The sequence below is a fragment of the Rousettus aegyptiacus genome, unplaced genomic scaffold, assembly GCF_014176215.1.
Source record: "Rousettus aegyptiacus isolate mRouAeg1 unplaced genomic scaffold, mRouAeg1.p scaffold_m13_p_5, whole genome shotgun sequence".
Classification (NCBI taxonomy): Eukaryota; Metazoa; Chordata; class Mammalia; order Chiroptera; family Pteropodidae; genus Rousettus; species Rousettus aegyptiacus.
In genome coordinates, this window is record NW_023416308.1 from 37,589,028 (window position 1) to 37,609,798 (window position 20,771).

Consider the following 20,771-nt stretch of genomic DNA (forward strand, 5'->3'; position numbering starts at 1 on the left):
TTGCCCTGCATGACATTGTAATCTCCAATTTAGAGATAGGAAGCTGACAGTAGTGCTCCTCAAGGTGGCACATGTAGGCTGCTGTGGCTGTGATTGAAATCCAGGTGGCCTGATCCCAAAACTTTCCTTTCATAAAACCTCACTGTTCTCTACATCTCTCACTTCAAAATACATAGAAATAGAGGTACTTACAATAGAAATAAATTAATAGTAGCCTAAATACAAGGACAAATTTTGGGGTGTTGAGTATTGTGAAATGTTGAAATGGTTTGTCATAAGGGTTGGTTATCACTTTCTTTAACCTATTTAAGATTTAAATGGCCAGGTTTATTATTCTTGAGTGAATCAAAATTTCATTCTTGAAATGGAACTGGTACTTATTAGAATAACTTTCTACCAAATATTTTTTTCTCTTCACCTAGTTCCTCTAACAGCTGCACATTCAGGTTAGCTGTGATTGGTTCTATAATCTAGCTGTAAAGATTCCCAATTCCTGATTGAAAATATAAAGACTAAGTTGTATATTGTTTGGCATCTGAGTTACATGAAACTGATATAACATTTGAATTAAAGCAGCCTCCTTAGTGTTCTCTGTTGCAAATTCCAGCCCCATTAATGAAAGGCTAGCTCAGCTTGGGGTAAGGGTCCTGAAGGTCTGAGTTTTGGTATCCCCAGCCCTGCCAATAGTCTAAGTTTAATGCAAATGGCACCTATCTTCCAGCCCAAGCAGTTGTTCTGGAACAGCGACTGCACACGACGATGTCGCTGTTTCCGGCGCAACCTGATCCAGTGTGATCCGCGCCAATGCAAGTCGGATGAAGAGTGCGCCCTGCGCAATGGGGTGCGCGGCTGCTTCAGCACTAAGACATCCTATTGCCTGGCTGCCGGTGGCGGTGTGTTTCGTACCTTCGATGGCGCCTTCCTCCGCTTCCCTGCCAACTGCGCCTTTGTGCTCTCTACTATCTGCCAGAAACTGCCTGACATCTCCTTCCAGCTCATCATTAACTTCGACAAGTGGTCATCCCCCAATCTCACCATCATTTCTCCTGTCTATTTCTATATTAATGAAGAGCAGATTCTCATCAACGACCGGAACACTGTCAAGGTGACAAGACCATTGTTGATTCTTAAGAAATGTTCCCTGGAACAAGGCATGGCTAGGGCACTGTTTGTTGTGGTTTTTCCAGATAACCAAGTCTGAGGATAATAAGTTGTTACTTCCTACATACCATACACAGATGACCAAATTTTAAAAAATGAAATATAAAAATTTCACAAGGGTAAGGTTGGTTCCCATTTAGTCCTTCATCGACAATTCCAACTTGCAGGAAAGGTACAGTGTCTCAGGGCCATAGTGATGGCATGGTGCTAACAGAACTTCAGGTAACAAAATGATCAGTAAATCAGCTTTTACTCTAGGTTAATTTACAAAAAGCATCTCATTGTTTTGAAGAGACTTTAAAATTATTCTTGGCTTTGCTCACAAAGACCTGCTTATTCATCTCTACAATCCTTTCTACAAGCTGAGGGAAGGCAAGCATTTCCAAAAATAAAAAATTAATAAATAATTTTAAAAAACACCTACCTAAATGAAAACCTGGTGGAGCATCCCCTACTATTAGAAGACCCCATGGTGGCATAAAAAAAAAAAAAAAAAAAAAAGACGAAAGAAAACTGAAGCGGAATATGGTGTATTTCTTGTAAGGTTGGCTTTTCCTCAGGCCAGCCACCTGGTTTCTTGTGAATCTTAGACCTATTTATAAATGCATATGAATCTCTAACCTACCCCCATAATTAATGTCTCTCTGACTTGGATTCCTTCTACCTCTTTCATTTAAGAAGGTAGTGTGCTCTGATAAACTATCGACAGTGACTCCTAGCCTTCCAGCTAAACCAGGTTGCTCGCAGTAGATAGACCTGAATAATGGAGTCAGACCCTAATCCTGTGATTACAGCTATGGAAGGACAGGAAGAGAGGCAGGACTTAAAATTTAACATTTTTTTGGAACTGAGTGTTATTATGTATATCTTCTTTCCACCGTTGGCTCAGATAATTGAATGTATCTTTATTTGAACAGTCATCAAATAGCTGACTGTTTGCCTAAATCCAGAGTTAGGCAAAAGACTGGCAGTGTTTTACAGGGAAGAGTTTGAGTTTTAATACTGACTTTTAACATTAGTAAAAACTTCTACTGCTTTTGATACCCCAAATCCTTTTGCAAATTGGTCCATATAGACACAACTGTGTTGATCTATAATCTAGGAGCTAGAAAGTGAAAATGACCACCAATGACAGCAAAACTGGTATTGTTTTTAAATAAAACACGCCAAGCTATCAACATAATAAAGAATCGTATTTTTAAAAAGGCTTCTGACTTTTTAGGAAATAAAAGTTACTACTTGAAGGGGATTTTTTTTTTATTTTGTAAGAATAAGAAAAGCATGTTATATTCTGTTATAAGGGCTAAGAAAAGAAACTGTTATAAAGCAGGAAAATGATGAATGCAGAAAATGCCATGCCTATAGGACCTCTAGGGTAGACTTCCTGTTTGAACGTTATAAGCAAGAAAACAATAAGTATAACAATAGTCCTAAGATTCATTTTAACCATGTAAACTGGTTTATGTTAGGGAATGTTTTATACAAAAATCCAGCCATTTGTTGTGGGTTATAGTTTGCTAGTTTTTTTTTTTTTTTAAATCTCTCTGCCTCCATATTTTGCTTCTTTGGGGAGAACTGTGAACAGTAAGACGAATAAGTATCCTTGAACTCTAGGGCAGGAGTCAGCAAAGCTTTACTGGAACACAGCTTCACTCATTTAGTGACATTTTGTCTATGGGCTGCTTTCCTGCCATGAGGGCAGAGTTGAATAGCAACAGAGATCACAAAATATTTACTACCCTTTACAGTGAATGTTGCTAACTTCTGCTTTAAGGGTCATTTGCTTTTTTTTCTTCTTCTTCTTCTTCAATAGGTGAATGGCACACAAGTGAATGTTCCATTTATAACTGGGTTGGCAACCAAAATCTACAGCAGTGAGGGGTTCTTGGTCATTGACACCAGCCCCGACATCCAAATATACTACAATGGTTTCAATGTCATAAAAATTAGCATCAGTGACAGGCTTCAGAACAAAGTTTGTGGCCTCTGTGGCAACTTCAATGGGGATTTAACTGATGATTATGTGACCTTGAGAGGAAAGCCAGTGGTGAGTAGTGTGGTGCTGGCCCAGAGCTGGAAAACCAACGGCATGCAGAAGAGGTGAGAATTCTAGCCACTAGATTCAGTTGCCCAAATCCTCCTACATCCATAAGAGGTGTCCATAAGGAATGCTTTTTCCATGTCAACATTTCCCTCTCCTACAGAGAACTGAGCCAAAGGTCTAAGGAGTTTTCATTATACAAAGAGGCACGTCAGAAGCTTTAGTAATTTCTTGACTGGCAGAGGAAGAATCTTAGCTTAGATGGTATGACTCTAAATTTTCATGCCATCCAGCCCTTGGCTAAACAACAGAGTCTGCCCAGGCTTAGAACTCTGAAGCTTTGGCCAGCTGCCCAAGTGGGACCTGGTCACCTCTGCTTGGGTGGGATTCAGAGTTGACTCAGATCCCCAGTGCTGGGTCTAATTATGTGGCTGTGACTCTTACCAGAAGTCTTGGTTGTGGTTGTGAAGGTAGAATTTGTGGGAGTCAAGAAAGCCTTTTAAAATACAGAAGTTACTAAGGTTATTATTAAGGCCCTCTCTGGCCAACTAAGATAGAATGAGCTATACAAGTGATTCCAAAGGTGTTTAATTTAGGGCCCCCCTGGGCTATTGAATTATGATTATACCTTTTGGATCTATAGTTATGTTTCTCATTCCTGGCATTTTTTTCCTGCTTATACAGTGGCTCGATCCCCTGTGCTTTAACATGCCAAACATCAACTAAATACCCAGATGTGGAAGTGAAACTTCAAAATCCCTTCGACCCTTCTGCAAATGTAAACAGAATAATGTACCATAAGTTAGAATTAAGGGACCCAAAGCTAGAAAGAACATTGGGCAATATCTAATCCAACGTCTTCCTTTTCTGAGTGAAATGAGGGCTAGAATAGAAAGATTTACATCAGGAGGCTCTGTAAGAGCCAGAATTAGATTTTAGAATTCCTAATCTGATGCTTTCTCTAAAATGCCATTTATTGGGCCCGAAGTTAGAAAAACAACTCTGGACATCTAAGCTATTCTAGGGCTTCCAAAATGAGCAAGGTTCAGTTCCTCCTGAGAAATTGTGATTCTTTTTGATCTTCCTTTCCTTTCTTCCTTTCTTTCTTCCTCTATAAACAGTTTTAACCTGGCATCAATTTTCTTGTGAGGGTTTTGCTTTTGGGCTCTGATAGCTAAACTAGAACTAGTTTAAAAGCTTTGGACTGCCTTCCAAAGCTTTAATTCCACCAACCATCCTAATTATTATAGTAACTATCATTATTGTTTATAATATAATAATAATTGATATATGTAATCATATAATATATGATATATGTAATGACCTGGTTACTAATAGGTTACTGTATCAACTACATATCAATTATATGAAAGGTTAATGGTTATAATGTCAATATCTACCTTTGTCTAACACTTGGCTACTAATCCATTATTTTACCCTCGTTTATCTCAGTGGTATTAACAATAGAAATGTCCTAAATTTCCTAAAGTCACTTAGACAGTTAGTGTTGGAATCATCATATCACACTAACCCTGGGTTAGCAAAAGAGGTAACAGAAGTGGTCTTCACTTTCATTGGATATCTCAGATGGTTGCTTTCACTTCAATTAGCCTGACCAAACCTCTTGTTCTCAGCTGCAACGAGCTGCAGTTCTCACAGTACGCAGCCACGTGTGATAATGTGCACATCCAGAAGATGCAGGGTGATGGCTACTGCCTGAAGCTCACGGACATGAAGGGCTTCTTCCAGCCCTGCTATGGGCTACTTGACCCCCTTCCCTTCTATGAGTCCTGCTACCTAGATGGCTGCTACAATCACAAGAAGTTTCAGCTCTGTGGCTCCCTGTCTGCCTATGGAGAGTCCTGTCGCTCATTTGGAATCCTCAGCACTGAATGGATTGAGAAGGAGAATTGCTGTAAGAGAATTATTTTATTTCTACAGATTCTTTTCTAAGTTAAAGGAATAACTTTGCTGGTTGCATTGCTTTGACTAGTTTGGCTTGCTGGTCACTATCTTTCCCATAAATCTGCTTCCAGGCTGGAGAGTTGGGAGTTGTGAACTGTAGCAGAGATTTGATAAGGGGCATTTTCAGTGGAGACTCACTCACCTGTAGTTCATGTTTAGTTATGGAATTTGGAACACCATCTTGGGAAAATGAGATTTTTGGCGTTGGATGAGTACCAGTTTAGTGACTTATAAGGTAGAGGAACAAAATTTGGGACTCCTGATTGATTTCAGTTCCCAAACTCATCTCCTTTAAGATGAATTGGAGCCCAAATCAGAAAGAAGGCATGCATCAAGTGACAAGTTAAGCTGGCATTGACCTGGAAGTATCTTTTTTGTTGAAAGGAAGCTGTGGTTGAATTTGTAAAGGGATTATATATTAAATTGTGATAAAATAAAGATCTATAGATTTTTATATATTTTTTCTGTTCAGAAAGTTATTTGATGTTATATCCATTATTTTGTTTGTTCATTCTCTCACCATGTTAATCAAATAGTGGAGCAAATATGTATATAAATATATATATAAATTTGTCATATACATATATGTATGTCCATATACATAAATGATTACTTTGTCCCATTAATGTAGTATGATAGCGTGTCCAACAGAATGTGTTATGTACCTTGACACATACCACTAACCTGTGTGCATACAGGTACCACCATGAACTGGCCCACCAAGACTATGCATGCATATTGGGAAATTTTCAGACCAAATCTGACCAAGTATAGGAATGCACTTAATTCAGAACCTAAAAACGATGTAGTTAATTAGAATATACATTCAGTGATTTGAGAAATTCTTAATTCTTAGTAGGTAAATGACTAGTCTGTTGGAAATCAACAAATATGCTTAGCTTTGATAACTTTAACATTTTACTGTGTTGTATTAATGAGAAATACTTTAAATAACTTTAAAATTAACTGTTTTGAACTTATTGAATTTTTAAAAAAATTATTAGTTTTTTAAACCTCAAAATCTCCCTCTTTATAAGGGTGTATCTTATTTACCAATTGGCAGAAGAACAACCATACTTGTTAATGAGATTTTTTCTTCCTGTGGGCTGTAGCCTCCATACCATTTCTATTATGCTCTTAGTTTGTTTTCATATTGTGTTAATCATCCATAACATTCACCAAAGGGCTGCTAGTGCTTAGCATTGCTTCAGGAACTGAAAACACTGGGCAAGTGAAAGAGTCTTTATAAGAAGACCTTAAAAATAAGTGTATTTAAATAATGCTGATAGTTTTCATTCAGTCTTCCTTCTAGGAATTAAGGCAGGGTGATGTTAAACCATCCCTGTACTCCCACCTATTACAATTAGTTACTTAGCAGAGGGTGTGGCAGGTGGGTCAGGAGAGGCAACTGGAGCTGTACTACAGCTCCTGTATTTTTTTGTTTCATTTTTAAACTCTTGAAGCTAACTTGCCTCATGCTGGAATTGAACAGTTGTTGTTTCTTTAGCTCTCACTATCATATACCATGATGAATAGGAGGATTATTATATCTTGATAGGGAGAGAGATTCTTTAAAGAAGCGAATATCTTAAAGAAAATTCTCTCAATTAGTGGTTCTCAAACTAAGGTGTTAAAGATTTTTCAGGTGGTCTGTGGACTCATCTGCTCCAAAAATATGGTTCATAATATGATGATTCTACTTCACATACATTTATATTTTACTTATAGTTTTACCTTTCTTGGCAAAACAGTACCATTAATCTAAGTCAATGCTTGTGAGTTGTGTGTAGGTTTTTGGTTTATTTTTATAAAATTAAGTAGAACTTTATGAGGAAGATAGACCATGAATCAAAAAGACTAGGAAGTCCTGGTTTAAGGGCACTTTCTGGGACCTTACTAGCTCTAAAATTTTATTTCTTGACAAATATTTGTTGAGCATCTATTATAAGATATTGGGAATATAGAGATAAATGATTTGGACCTTACTCTTTATAAAGACACAAATGCACATAATTGTAGTGCAATGTAGTAAATGCAGTAATTGTGGTATATGTTGACAGTTAAGAGTATCTGTGCCCTCCATCTTTACCCGTGTGTGACCTTAGGCAAGTTTTAGCTGTGAAATGGGAGTTAAAATACTTAGCTCACAGAGCATTTGTGAGGATTGGAGGAAATAATGCAACTAAAGCATGAAGCAGTGTCAAGCCCATAGAAAAAGCCCAATATCTAGCTGTTATCATTATTTTCTGAGAGGTTGCCCTGTCTGTTAATTTGTGGCTGCCATCTGACTATTACCAATTTCAGTAAAGTGGAAAATCCAGAGTGCCACCACATGCTACTGTGTTGGTCTGAAAATCAAGTTGTGCATGTTTCTGTTTGTTTTCCTTTTTAGCAGGAGTGGTCGAAGACCCCTGTGTGGGGGCAGACTGTCCCAACCGAACCTGTGAGATGGACAATGGAGGAGAGTTGTGTGGCTGCATCGAGCCTCCCCTCTACGGAAACAGTGAGTGACATTTGCTGGCCCCTACTGCAGACAGGCCCAATGGGACAGGCCTGGTAACCATGTAGAAAAGCTCCAAGATTGGAGGCCACACACCCTGTAACATAAATTAGAAACCCAAATAGTAAAGGTTTAATGAGCATTTAAACAGAATAAAGAAGCAATCTAAACACTTTATAGTAGGCTAATGTTCATTTTCTCATAGCTACATCTTTTCCTGCAATAAATTATAACACAAATTTGTACATGAATGGAATCAGCTATTTCCACCTGAGGCCACATTCAACATCAGAGAGATTCAAACTGATCTTTTAGACTTATAGGGAAGGAAAGTGGTTTTATGAAAACATGAAAGAATCGAGATGGGAATACTTTAAGACTCCTTTAAAACCAGCTTTATCTGGCCTCAGTTTTTGGTGGGTCCTGAAGAAACAGCTGAAATGTTTGAAGCAAACAATAACCAACTAGGACTCCAGGTTCTGTTCCTAACACTGCCTGCTTATAATAGGAGTATATATCCGTGATGTCGCTTGAAGGAGAATTTTACCTCCTGGTTCCACACTCTTGCCTGAACCAAGTAACTCAGAAGGCGTGTGGTAAATTTAACATCATTAGAGAGTGGAAGCCTAATTGACTAAGAGACTCCATAGAAGGGGACAATATGTGCTGTTTAAGGGCTTCGCCTAAGCAGATAAAAATGGTTTTCTCTGTTTCTATAGTGCTCATTAACCTATGTTTATGTATTCATAGAAAATGTCAATTGATGCGTCACCATTTCAAAAAACAAGAGCTACTAGTGCTCACCGGGCAATCAGCTGAGGATTTGAGGTAGCCTGGCTAGTGCTGCTCTCACTTGGGACATGTTCTTTAGCCAAGCCACAATGAGCTAGGTGTGGTATGTAGCTCAGGAAAAGCAGCTACCACTGAAGTGTGGGAGGTGGGGGGAGGGAGTCCTGGTTTATAAAAAAAAAGACAAAAGATGCTTTATTATTGTCATCTATTAGAAAAAGTTCCGTAATGTCCCAGTTATTGCTTTGAATGAATTCATGTACTCATTTGGTTTGGTTTGATCAAAGCTTAGTTAGAAATGCCACAGCCTTTGTGCAAAAATCATTAGCGTTTTCTAAAGGAAACTAATGGATGCCTTTCTTTGACCCCTGCATCGAGGCAAACTTCCACTGACTTGCCTTTTGTAATAACTTTCCTACAGACTCACATGACATTATTGATGCAGAGGTGACCTGCAAGGCATCCCAGATGGAAGTGTCCATATCTAAGTGCAAACTCTTCCAGCTTGGTTTCGAGAGAGAGGGTGTGAGAATCAATGACAGACAGTGCACTGGCATTGAGGGGGAAGATTTTATCTCCTTTCAGATCAACAACACCAAAGGGAATTGCGGAAACATTGTTCAGGTGAGAAACTAGGGGCCAGAAAGAACATCTAGAAGAGATAGCGACCTTAAGAGTGTTTGCACATTGATTATCCTTAAAGCCAACTTCAGAGTAAGCCACTTAGAAATATCCTTGGTAACAGCAAAGGCATATATGAAATGAAAGACATAAAGGAGGATGGTCATTTGGTGCTAAGTGGTTGATTGAACTGAAAGAGTATGATAGGTAAAGTGCTTCTTTCCTTGGTTTGCACTGTCTGTTGTCATCCTTTGCCCCACACATTGACAAATTTCTGTTACCTCTCTCATAGTTCATGTTTCTGATGTTCTTCCACAAAAATACAGCTGGATTCAGCTATTTGCTTCTCTTCTTTCTGCTCCATTGCACTGTCTTTTTTTTTTTTTTTTTGATAACTATTTTTATTCATTAACACTTTTATCAGGGAGAAAAAGGAGTAAGAAGGTGAAACTTGCATTTGTTCATTTTGATATTTGTGGGCATATCTAGCAAAAGATTTGGTAGAGAGATTTTAAATTAAGAGTTAAAAGAAAAGACATATTAGTTCGTGATGGCAATTCTTCATGCTGTCCCCTACATAGGTTCCCACAGATAATTGGGGGATTGGTTGTAGTTAGAATTCATTAAAATGTCCTCTGTAAGCATCTAAGGTTATCAGACTAAAGGGTGCTGTGGATATCTGTTGTAATAATTTTTTCCATTTTTTTAAATAAATACCAAGGCTAGCTCCATATTGATTTATACTAGCCTCTAGGTTAAATACAGAATAAAGCAATTTTTCCACTTTCAGGGCATGGGTTCTAAATGCAAGCCACGTAATCCTAGATTTAACGATTTCTGACCTCCCTTTGCTCTGCAGTCCAATGGCACACATATCATGTATAAAAACACAATTTGGATTGAAAGTGCCAACAACACTGGCAACATCATCACTAGGGACCGAACGATCAACGTGGAATTTTCATGTGCTTATGAGCTGGATATTAAGATCTCCTTAGACTCTGTAGTGAAGCCTATGCTAAGGTAAAGAATCTCATGGGCTATGTGCATGGCTTTGTCTCCTCTTTGACAGTTAAGGTTAGCATAATCAAAATTGCTAGCTTTTATCTTTGAAGCACTAGGGGAAAAATCATACTTTTTGCACCTAAATGCCTTAGACTAGCACTGTTCAATAAAACTTTCTGCAATGATGGAAATGTTCTATATCTGTATTATCTAATACGATAGCTATATATAGCCATTGAGCACTTAAAATGTGGCTAAGGGTGCTGATGATTTGACTTATTAATTTAATTTAATTATTTAATTTTAATTGCCACATGGGGCTATTAAAATTGGACAATGCAGCCTTCGACTTTACTACTATTTGCTTTGCCTTCACTCTGTATTTTCAGCTTAAAAAATGGTAGGTGATTGAATAAACATAATTGTTTGGGGTTCTCCACATCATGATTTTTTTCTTTTTTAGTGTCATTAACCTGACAGTTCCAACCCAAGAAGGCAGCTTCACCACGAAGATGGCACTCTACAAAAATGCCTCCTACAAACATCCTTACCGCCAGGGTGAAGTGGTATTGACTACTCGAGATGTACTGTATGTAGGGGTTTTTGTGGTTGGAGCTGATGCCACACATTTGATCCTGACACTGAACAAATGCTATGCAACCCCTTCCCGTGACAGTAATGATAAACTCCGATACTTCATCATTGAAGAAGGGTGGGTAGCCTCTTATTAATGATAATCTTAGAGCCTTTCTAGTATAATATTAGTCTACATCATTTTTTAGAGATGAGAATGGGAACTAATATTTGTTGACTAGCTACAGGGCCAGCATCTTGCATCCATGAACTATCAAATTCCCATAACAACCTATAAGGTAGGTAGTCTAAGCCTCATTTTGTAGATGAAAAGGCTGAGGCTTAGTGAGAACAAGCAACTTGCTTAAAGTCACATAGCAATTTAGTGGTAGATCCCTAAGGCCATGTGGCATTAAGTACGAAAATATTCTCAGTGTAATCAAAGAGGGGATTCTGTTTGCATACTTTGAATTTCGGTTTGAGAGAAATATGGATTATTTGCAAATGAAAAGATGTAATGAGCATAACTAAAGATTGGTGACTATTAAAATCAAAAAAAGAATTAGAATAATAGCTTACAAAATCAAAGAGTTTCTTTTTACTCACAACTGTATTCCCAGCACTTAGTAAATTTTCTGAAATATTATGTTTATGAGACAGAATGTATTGAATGAATAAAAAAAGAAGAAAAGACTATAGGCCAAATAACAATAATGGTAATTATCTTTATTTTTTAAAATCACTGGTTATGTCCAGCAACAATAATTATTTTTTTAAAAAGCTTTATTTCATACATAGTTTATATGCAATAAAATGTACTTGCTTTAAATGTAAAATTAAACTTACAAGAGGTGTGCAACCATCACTATGATCTAATTTTAGAACATTTCCATAACCCCAATGCAATAATTCTTAAAGCAAATGATTATATCAATAAAAGTTTTTTCTATTAGATGTGGTAGAGACTAATTCAAACTAGCTTGTGCAAAAAACAAAGCATTTAATGATTACAAAACCAAATCACAGAAGTGGGCATGGCTTCGGGGATGATTGGATCCAGGGAGCTAGATGTTATCAATACTCTCCCCATTACCTGCTCTGTCCCTTATCTCTGTCTGTTGTGGTGTGTTCAAATCTAAGACCCACAGAGCCAATTGAGATTAATTATGAGCCTTTATTAGCCAGCTGGCAACTGACTCTCTCCACTAGAGAGTCAGCCCCGAGCTTTCAGAGGTGGTAGCTTATAAAGCCTAAAACCACATCAAACAAGCAAGGAGGTTTACAGAAGCAGAAGTCAGCCATTAGTATATTTTTGCACAGGACATCTCCTAGAACTGCACCCTGGTTATACATTAAGCAGATTATAGAAGCAGAAGTTGGCTGTTATTTTCTGGTGCAAAAATGTTGTTTCTGGGGAACTCTTAAATCTTATAACAAACAGGGCCTGGTAGACAGTTCTGTTATCTGCATCCTGGTGGTGATGTTGTTTGCTTTTTTTTTCTTTCTTGGGAGCTGGCGCTTGAAGATATCACTCCCTGTCTTGTCTTTGTGACTAGCTTACTCGAGAATTTTCCACTCTTACATGTCTCTGTCTTTGTCTTTGTCTTTCTCTGTCTCTGTCTCTGTCTCTCTCTCTGTCATTGACTTTATTAGATACTGGCAATCCTGGACTCACATTCTTACAGCATTGTAACTACCAAGGAGTGAGCATTTCTTCTAATCCCAACTCAGAGACACCCTGGAAAAGAATATACTAGTTTTTCTTGGATTACTGCTTTTCCTTTGTTTGTAGGGGATGAAACATAAAATTAATTGCCTGGTGTCTGGGAGAAGAAAGTTCTCTTCAACCTTCTTAGGGTCCCTAGCTAGGTCTAAAAATTAAATGGACGAAGACAGATTACAGAAGAAAAACATCCAAATTTATTTAATATATTCTATGTGACATGGGAGCCTTCATAGGGAAGTGAAAACCCAAACAAATGGTTAAACCTGAGTGTTTTATGCTAGGTTTGATAAAGAGTGGACAGTCATGGAGCAGTATGATAGGTCAAAGTGTATAAAGAGATTGTAGTGAACTGGGAAAACTTGGCAAGGCCCATTTGTTCAACTTCTTTTCTGAGTCCCTTTGTGTTTGCAGACAAGGATGCTCCTTTCCTCCAGGTATGGGGGGCATCTCTCACATTGTGGAGAGTGGGTTGTAAGCTGACAAGGTTCTTGCAACCTGTTAGGCCAACTAAGGGTTGCCTCGCCTCCACAAGTCCTCCCAAGAATGGGGAGTAGGAACTGATTGGAGAGCAATGCGAGTATTGAAATGCAAATGATTTTAGTAGAATGCGGAGGTTGGGTGGGATTATCTCATTTTATCTAGCAAATGTATGCTCTTGTATAAAAGCAACTTGCAAAAATACAATCGCTCTCTATTCCATCATCAATGGATACTGAGCCTGCCGATCCCAGCTTTCTGTCTTCTTTCTTTTCTCAATCTCCCACTGTTCCCACACAGGATTATTTTCCAAGGCTGTTCTGGACGTAGCAAGATTTACCACTTTCTGGATGCAGCATCACATTAAGATTTTTTGACCATTTTCAGGTGAAAAGGGTCAGGGAAGAAGTCAGAATGACCTTTCTGCTTCTGACATTTTCTCAACTCATTCACCTTAAAATATTCAATATGCCAAGGTGCCAAATTTGGGAGCAGTGTGTCCTGCGTCAACATTATGTAATTAGCTTTAAGGTTGAATGGAAAAGAATGGTTTGCCCAAAGAATAGTATGGTTCTGGGCAGACAAACAATAAATATTCACCATTTTGCAGATTAAACAGGCACAGAGAGGTTAGGTACACAGCTAAACCAAGGTCACCCAATGAACAAAGAGCAGAGGAAGGATCTCTCCAGGTATCAAGACACACTGACTCCTGAACTGGCCAGGCTTGGCTCATGGCATGGGTTGCTGAGGCATATTGTAGAATTTTCAGCAAAGATCTCACTAAGGTATTTGACTTTCTGTATTGGTGATTAGCTTCCTCAGAGGCAAAGGAAAGGACTTGGTGACTATTTGGTGTCTTGCAGGCCTAGTTGATTGAGCTAATGTCATAGTTGTCCTTTTCTCTGTGTGTCTTCCCTCCCTTTCCTTCCTTCCCTTCCCCTTTTCTCTACCTGTCTTCCCCAAATGAAAGGGCTAAGATCTGAGCCACCATAGAAATGCAAACCCAGGTGATATGGCTGTGCCTCCTTCGAAGGTCACTGTGGAATTGAGCATTTTTAAAATAGTAGTTAATAGACTTGACTCTGAGAAAGAGTGAGTCAATAAGCAAGTTCATAAATCTCAGCTTTCCTCAGAGTTTGAATAAAAGCCTTCAAATTAAACTATTGTTAGGTATAAAGTGATTTTGTCATTTGGGAGAATTTTAATTCATGAGTCTTTCTGATCTTTCTTGGAGGGATATAGATATTGTTTTTTCCAATGAACTTGCAGGAAAAGTGATGCTCAATTCTGAATGAGTGAGCAGAAAAATGAGTCCACCTCAGAATTTTGGGGGATCATCTGATCCTCCCAGCTATGTAGAGGGCAGAGATGGCACCAGCGTTAGTGACTCAGAGATCTGGGGTCAAGCAGGTCACTTCTCTTTTCTCTTCATATGCCCAGACAAAGGAAAGGATGATTCTTCCATTGAGAATGGACAAGGGATTCTAGTGCTTGGTTTATTTGCTCACACTAAGGCAGGTGTCCAGACAGCCTGTCCCTGCTTCTCTGAGCCCCTTCCTTCTGTTCCATGATGTTCTAATACTTAAACCTTAAATCATCTTGCTGGGAGTTTGGGGATCTGGTTTAGAGGGAAAGTCTGTTGAAGAGCAAGGGCAGTGAACATTTTAGAATCTTTAAACCAATTTAGATTATTCAAATGAGTAACAGTAACAAGAAGCAATATGAAAAGTAAGTTTTTGTTTCAAAGTGTTTAAGAGACTATTGCCTTGAAGATGAATTATAAAACTTAATAGGTGTGGGAATGTTGAAGGATTACTTCAAGTTTTAATTTTCTATTCAACTAAGCTATCAATTCTGTGGACTAGGGAAAAGGAAGATAGGGAAAAGAGTCACCCTTTTTATCTTTATCTGTTTAAAGAACTTCTTGGCTCTTATGAGCCACCCTTGACCATGGCAGAACAATTCATTCATTCACTAATGCATTCACCCAAAAGAGATTTTTAAACACTTACTACATGCCCTGCAGTGTGTTGGAGACATGGTGAGGATTATGATTTGATTCTTGCACTCCAGGGGCTCAACAGGGTGCTGTTGGCAAATCCATGAAAAGCCACTTATTCCTGACTGGCCAGAACAGGACTAGGAGATATTTGTAAGGTACATGGGGGACATAGACTGGTATTAGAGAAAAAGCAGGATTCATTCATGTGAGCAAGTGCAGGAAAACTTCCAGGTGGGGAAATTATTATGTGAAAAGAGTCTGGGGCATAAGAGACTATAATACATTTGGGGAACTACATAATAGGGACAAGATATCTGTGCCTGAAGGAGGGCTGCAGGTGTCATTGCTTATTGGCTCAACACTACAAAAAGGGGGTGGAGGGGGGTGAGGAAAGAGGCAGTCACTTAAATCAGAGCAGTTCTTCAGCTTGGCTATTCTTCATTTTCCTCCCACTCACATCTATTTCAACATGTGGGAAGAGGGATAAGGTTTGAATCAGGATCCCCTCCTCAAATTAACTTAGCTTAAGAAACTACAGAAGATGTAATTTTGCACTTGTTAGACTAATATAAGTAAAACACAGCATTTTGAGTGGCAGAATGAAGAATTGGAGCCAAGTAAAACCGAATGCTGCTCCTACAGTTGTTCTGTTTTTAGTTGCAGTTAGATTATTAATTAAAAGTGCTATCTGATGCTTTTAAAACAAACTGTGTAAATATAAGGGAATAATAATAAATGGCAAACCCACACAGTGCAGAAATTACTTTCAAATGCAAAGGCATGTTTACCATTAGCAATGGATTTATGTGAAATATGAAAGTGTGAAGCAAAGATTCCAAATTTTTTTTCGAAATAGGTGTCAGAACATTAAAGATAACACCATTGGCATTGAAGAGAATGGTGTCTCCCTAACCTGTCGCTTTCACGTCACAGTCTTCAAGTTCATTGGAGATTATGATGAAGTTCATCTTCACTGTGCAGTGTCACTCTGTGATTCAGAGAAGTATTCCTGTAAAATAGTAAGTGTGAAAAGTAAATGCTTATTTCTTGCTGCCCCAGTTTTCTCAACAAATGAAAGGATCTATGTGACTCTGTAGAGTTCTTTAGGTCTCACACCACCTGCAACCGGCTGAATTGGAACCATCTTCAGATGCTTAGGAACAGCAGTCATCTTTGGTAGTATAATAAAAAAGAACATAGTGGAATGATGTCCATTTGCTCCTCTTCCTTATCTTTGAAGCATCAATCTGTCATTGGAGTAACACTGGATTAGGGTTTCTCAAACCTCAGAACTATTGCCATTTTGGACCAAGTCATTCTTTGTTGTGGGAATGTTCTGTGCATTGTAGGACATTAAGCAACATCCCTGGCCTCTACCCATTAGATGCCAATGGCACCTCCCCCACTAGTTGCAACACCCAAAGATGTCACCTGACACTGCCAGTTGTCCCCTGCATGGGGCAGGAGTGCAAAAGTGGCCCATTTGAGAATCACTACAGCAGAGTCTTAAGAAGCCGAGCCACCTGAATCTGAAGTGAACAGTGGGGCCATGTTCCACTCCACTATCGAAGCAAACTGCTAGGCTCAGGATGTACTTTATCTATGTTTTCTTTAGACAAGAATTGTTTTACAATACATTCAGAGACACACCAGGGTTGTGGAAGCTCTGGAGGGGCCGGTGGGATGAAGTTACAAATGAATCATGTCTTCCATGCCAGGTGGACATCCCCACCACATATGGCTAATGTCGCTAAGATTTTATTGCACTGGTCCTTGGTCCCCAAGCTTTAACATTCCAACTTTCTGCTTACCCCATGTTTTCAGAATAAAGATGTGAATTATGGTCAGGGCTACTTACACATGCTACTGCATACATTACTGTCTGAAAAGATACAATAATGCTCATTGCTGGGAAGGGAACCTCTATGAATCTAATTCTAGTGTGGAGAGTATATTTAATTCTCTTCAACATAAAGCCTAGAGTCACAGTGGACTCAGTGATCAAGAAGACATTTGTTCTAATTAATCTGAGCAGTGACAGAGTTTGGGGCTGGAACCACTGCCTCTTTGGAGGTGGAAACATGGTGAAGAATAAGTTATCAGCTTAATTGTGTGAAGTTTTCCCTCCGGTGTTCTGCTTTTCAGACCTGCCCACAAAATTCCAGGATTGCTGCAGATTATGCCAAAGAACCTAAAGAACAGATCATTTCAGTCGGACCTATTAGAAGAAAAAGTATGTATATTCCCTAAAACAGACTATAACTTATTAAAGCATTGAGATTTTAAGACTTGAGCTAACTCTTGCTTGTGTTTCACCTATGAAGTGAATCTGATGAATGAGGAAATTGAAGACACCAGTTTAAGAAGATTGCCCACTTCATAATGAAATCTTTTCCTTGACTATGAAAAACTCACAATGGCACTTTTATTTTTTCTTTCCTCTCTTTAAAGCTTTGCCCTTAGATATGAGTTGAAGAGTTGAATTGTCAGCAGTTAATTTTACCAACTATTCTTTTTTAGGACTGGACTGGTGTGAGGACAATGGAGGGTGTGAGCAGATTTGCACAAGCCAGGTAGAGGGGCCTCTGTGTAGCTGCGTGACAGGAACCCTGCAGGAGGACGGCAAGAGCTGCAGAGGTAGACATATCTCCCATTCAGGGCAGGCAGCTGGGGCACAGGAAGCTCTTTACACTGAGAAAGAGAAATTCATAACTGAGGCCCACTGAGTCACTGACCCATAGAAATTCTGAAATTAAGAAAGAAAGAAAGATGGAAAAGCTCCTGAGAAATTCTAGCACAATTTTTTCTTTAAACCTTTGGGTCCCTGCTCTTTTATCTAAAAGATGAAGGTGATTTTTAAAAAAATAAGTTATCCATCTATTTAAGGACCAAATATTGGTTTTAAATTTGTCTGTCAAGTCTACTAGGCTGTGGCTGGGATTGGAATGTTTGATAGAACCAACAAGAGATTTCCTCCAGTACATGGTCTCCCCGGTGCCCACCGGGATTTGCAGGAGCCATCTGAAGGTTGCTGCCTCAGTCAGGACCATATGGATAAAGTGGGTTCATGGAAATGTAGTTAGTTCCCTTTATTTAGTTCATGGCAATGTAGTTAGTTTCCTTTATTTAGTTATTTAGTTAAGAACTGCAAACGTTTTTTGTTTGTTTGTTTTTTTGTTTGTTTTCATATGACTTATGATGTTCCTTTCTGTTCACAGCCTCTAATACCTCCATTGAACTTCAAGTTTGGATGCTTCTTCTCATCATGACCCAGATTTCATTATGGCATTTTGTCTATAAATTAGGCATGACCTCATAATTAACTCAAAGTTGCTATATAAAGTACTGTAATTTACTTACTTCAATTCCCTGTAGAATAAAAGGTGTGTGCCCTTAAGTCAAAACCTATTTAAAAGTGACCAGCATCTCAACACAACACCACCTGCCTCAAGTGGTCAGAGATCTGGAAATGAGCAAGATTCCAAGCTCCTCTTTCAAAGTACACAACAGGACTAAAAGCCAGCTGCGGAAAGCTTGTAATCTGGCCTAAAATTTCCAAACAGTTGTCACTAGAAACTTTGGTTCACATGAATGACCACTAGAGAGGGGAAAAAAAATCTGGTTAGAAAAGTATAACTGGAAATCTAACCGGAAAAGTCTGTCAAACCAGTGCTGTTTCTGGATCATAGTTTTTATAAAGAGATGGCCCGTGGAACAATATTGAGAAGCAAGTGACTAGGAGGTTTGACTCTCTCTAAGGAATCTTTTCAATGTTTGGAAGTGTCTGATCTATGATATGCGTATGTTGCTCTCTTCTCTTTATGATGAATTCCTTCTCTATCTCTGTGTCCTTCAACTTTGCCAGGAAGCTTGGTCACTGGGTATGTTGTTTGCAGACCTACAGAACCCTGCCCCTCTTCCTGTCTCCCTTAGATCCTATCCTATTCCTTCTCTTTTACAAATCAACCAAATAATTTTAAATGTGTTTTGTGCCTAAATAAACTTTTTGTTCAAGTATTCTCATTACTTGGTGGCTGGAATCATTCTTAATGCATACCAAATAGCATGCTCTGATTTTAAAAATGAAGCAGGAGCAGCAATAATTGGACAAAGTCTGTACTGCTAGACAGAGCTTGAATGCATTTTGTTATATAACTGTTCGTGTGTACTTATACAGCATTAGTAGGGCGATAAGAGGCTGTAGAAGAGAAGTAGGCAGGGTTCTCTTTTGTAAGTAGTATATAAGCACACATTTTCTATAATTAACTATAAAATAGAGGGCCTACAAAATAAATCCCTGGAATGCCTCTTTTTTAAGGTTATAAACAAGTTAAAATCTACATTACAAGAAATACTTCAAATTTATTTTGAAGTTGTTTAGATTTAAGGTGATGGTAATTTTGAATTTTTCTGGGAACTCTTTGAAAAGCTGAGCAGAAATTCTTAGTGTCCTTGACCATGGGTATAGATACAATTACAGTTGTCTTACAGTATGAGTGTAAAGGCACCCACACTGCCTGTCATTAGGTTGAAGCAGTGGGATATAGAATGAGCTGCTTTGTTTTCCCAGCCCTCTGAGAGTGTTAAGAAATTCTAGCTTGTCTTGGCAGTCACACATGCTTTGTGGCTAAGAGGACAACTGATATTGATGAAGAAAAATATGCATCTGCTTCAACTTGGACATCTTGAGATCTTTTGGGAAAATGCTATACATCAAGATGGATTAAAAAATCAAACCATCTATTTTAGGTGAGACACAATATGTCTTTTTTACCGTGATAGATATTGTTGCTATATACATGGTCTTTTTTCACATGGAAATTTCAACTCCAGACTGCCCCCGACTTCAAGATTAGAAGATTCAGATGAGTTGATGCACCACACTCATTTACACAGTTTAAGATTAAGGTTTTCACAATCAGAATCTAAGTTGAACACAATAATGTCTCATTTATTTTTTCGCTTGATTTCCTTAGATAAATTTTAACTAAAAACATATGAGTATTTTAATATTTAATAACTCTTCTTTATTGATTTTCATGTCAGAGTCATTAGAGATTTCTATATTAAAGACTTTGGGTTTGTTAAAGCTTTTTAATTTAATTTTTTCTTGCCACATTTTCATTCTTGGCCTTTGGATTTCTCACTTGGTTGACAACCTTAACTTGTCTGCCACGAGGATAAACTAGGTGGTGGCGCCATAACAGAAAGCCCCAGAATCTCAGTGTTAAATAACAAAGGTTTCTTTCTTGCTCATGTCAGAGGGCTCTGATCCTCTTATTCACCCTGAAATCGAGGTTGACGGGGACTTTATTTTCTTTCTGTTTTCTCAACAAAATTTATTGAACAATTTATCCTTTCCCCAGAGAACTGTGGTACCACCTTTATCATATATCAAATTTTAATTTCTGTGCTTCTGTTTGTGAACTCTTGATTGTTTTCCATTGGTTTACTTTTTGTCCCCATGTCAGAACCACACTTTTTAAATTGAAATAGAATTGACATATAACATATTAGCTTCAGAGGTACAACATAATGATTCGATATATGTATATTTGGGGAGATAATCACCACAATAAATCTAGTTAACATCCATCACCACACATAGTTATAACTTTTAAGATCTTCTCTTAGCCACTTTCAAAAATACAATACAGTATTGCTAACTATAGTTTCCATCCTGTACATTCTATCCCCAGGACTTATTTTTGTAACTGGAAGTTTGTACTTTATGATCACTTGTACTCATTTCACCCACTCCCCACCCCCCCGCCTCTGACAACCAGCGATGTGATCTCTGTATCCACAAAATTTTTAGATTTCACAATTACGTGAGATCATGAACTATTTCTCTTTCTCTATTTTTTTTTCTCATAGCATTATGCCCTCAAGTTCCACTCACATTGTC

General features: G+C 38.3%; 1 protein-coding gene across 1 annotated transcript in view; it reads left to right on the forward strand.

Moving 5' to 3' along the window:
- The window catches only part of LOC107519051 (tubulin-specific chaperone cofactor E-like protein), a 151,214-nt gene extending 132,765 nt beyond the window's left edge, over positions 1-18,449 (forward strand). Inside the window, exons 20-30 of the mRNA XM_036220985.1 lie at positions 722-1,105; positions 2,975-3,261; positions 4,837-5,117; positions 7,560-7,670; positions 8,878-9,080; positions 9,937-10,100; positions 10,546-10,794; positions 15,720-15,882; positions 17,009-17,096; positions 17,384-17,500; positions 18,082-18,449. Coding sequence (XP_036076878.1) covers positions 722-1,105; positions 2,975-3,261; positions 4,837-5,117; positions 7,560-7,670; positions 8,878-9,080; positions 9,937-10,100; positions 10,546-10,794; positions 15,720-15,882; positions 17,009-17,096; positions 17,384-17,500; positions 18,082-18,182 — 2,148 coding nt within the window. The 3' untranslated portion in view covers positions 18,183-18,449. The remainder of the gene's footprint in view (positions 1-721; positions 1,106-2,974; positions 3,262-4,836; positions 5,118-7,559; positions 7,671-8,877; positions 9,081-9,936; positions 10,101-10,545; positions 10,795-15,719; positions 15,883-17,008; positions 17,097-17,383; positions 17,501-18,081) is intronic.
- The last annotated feature ends 2,322 nt before the right edge of the window (positions 18,450-20,771 follow it).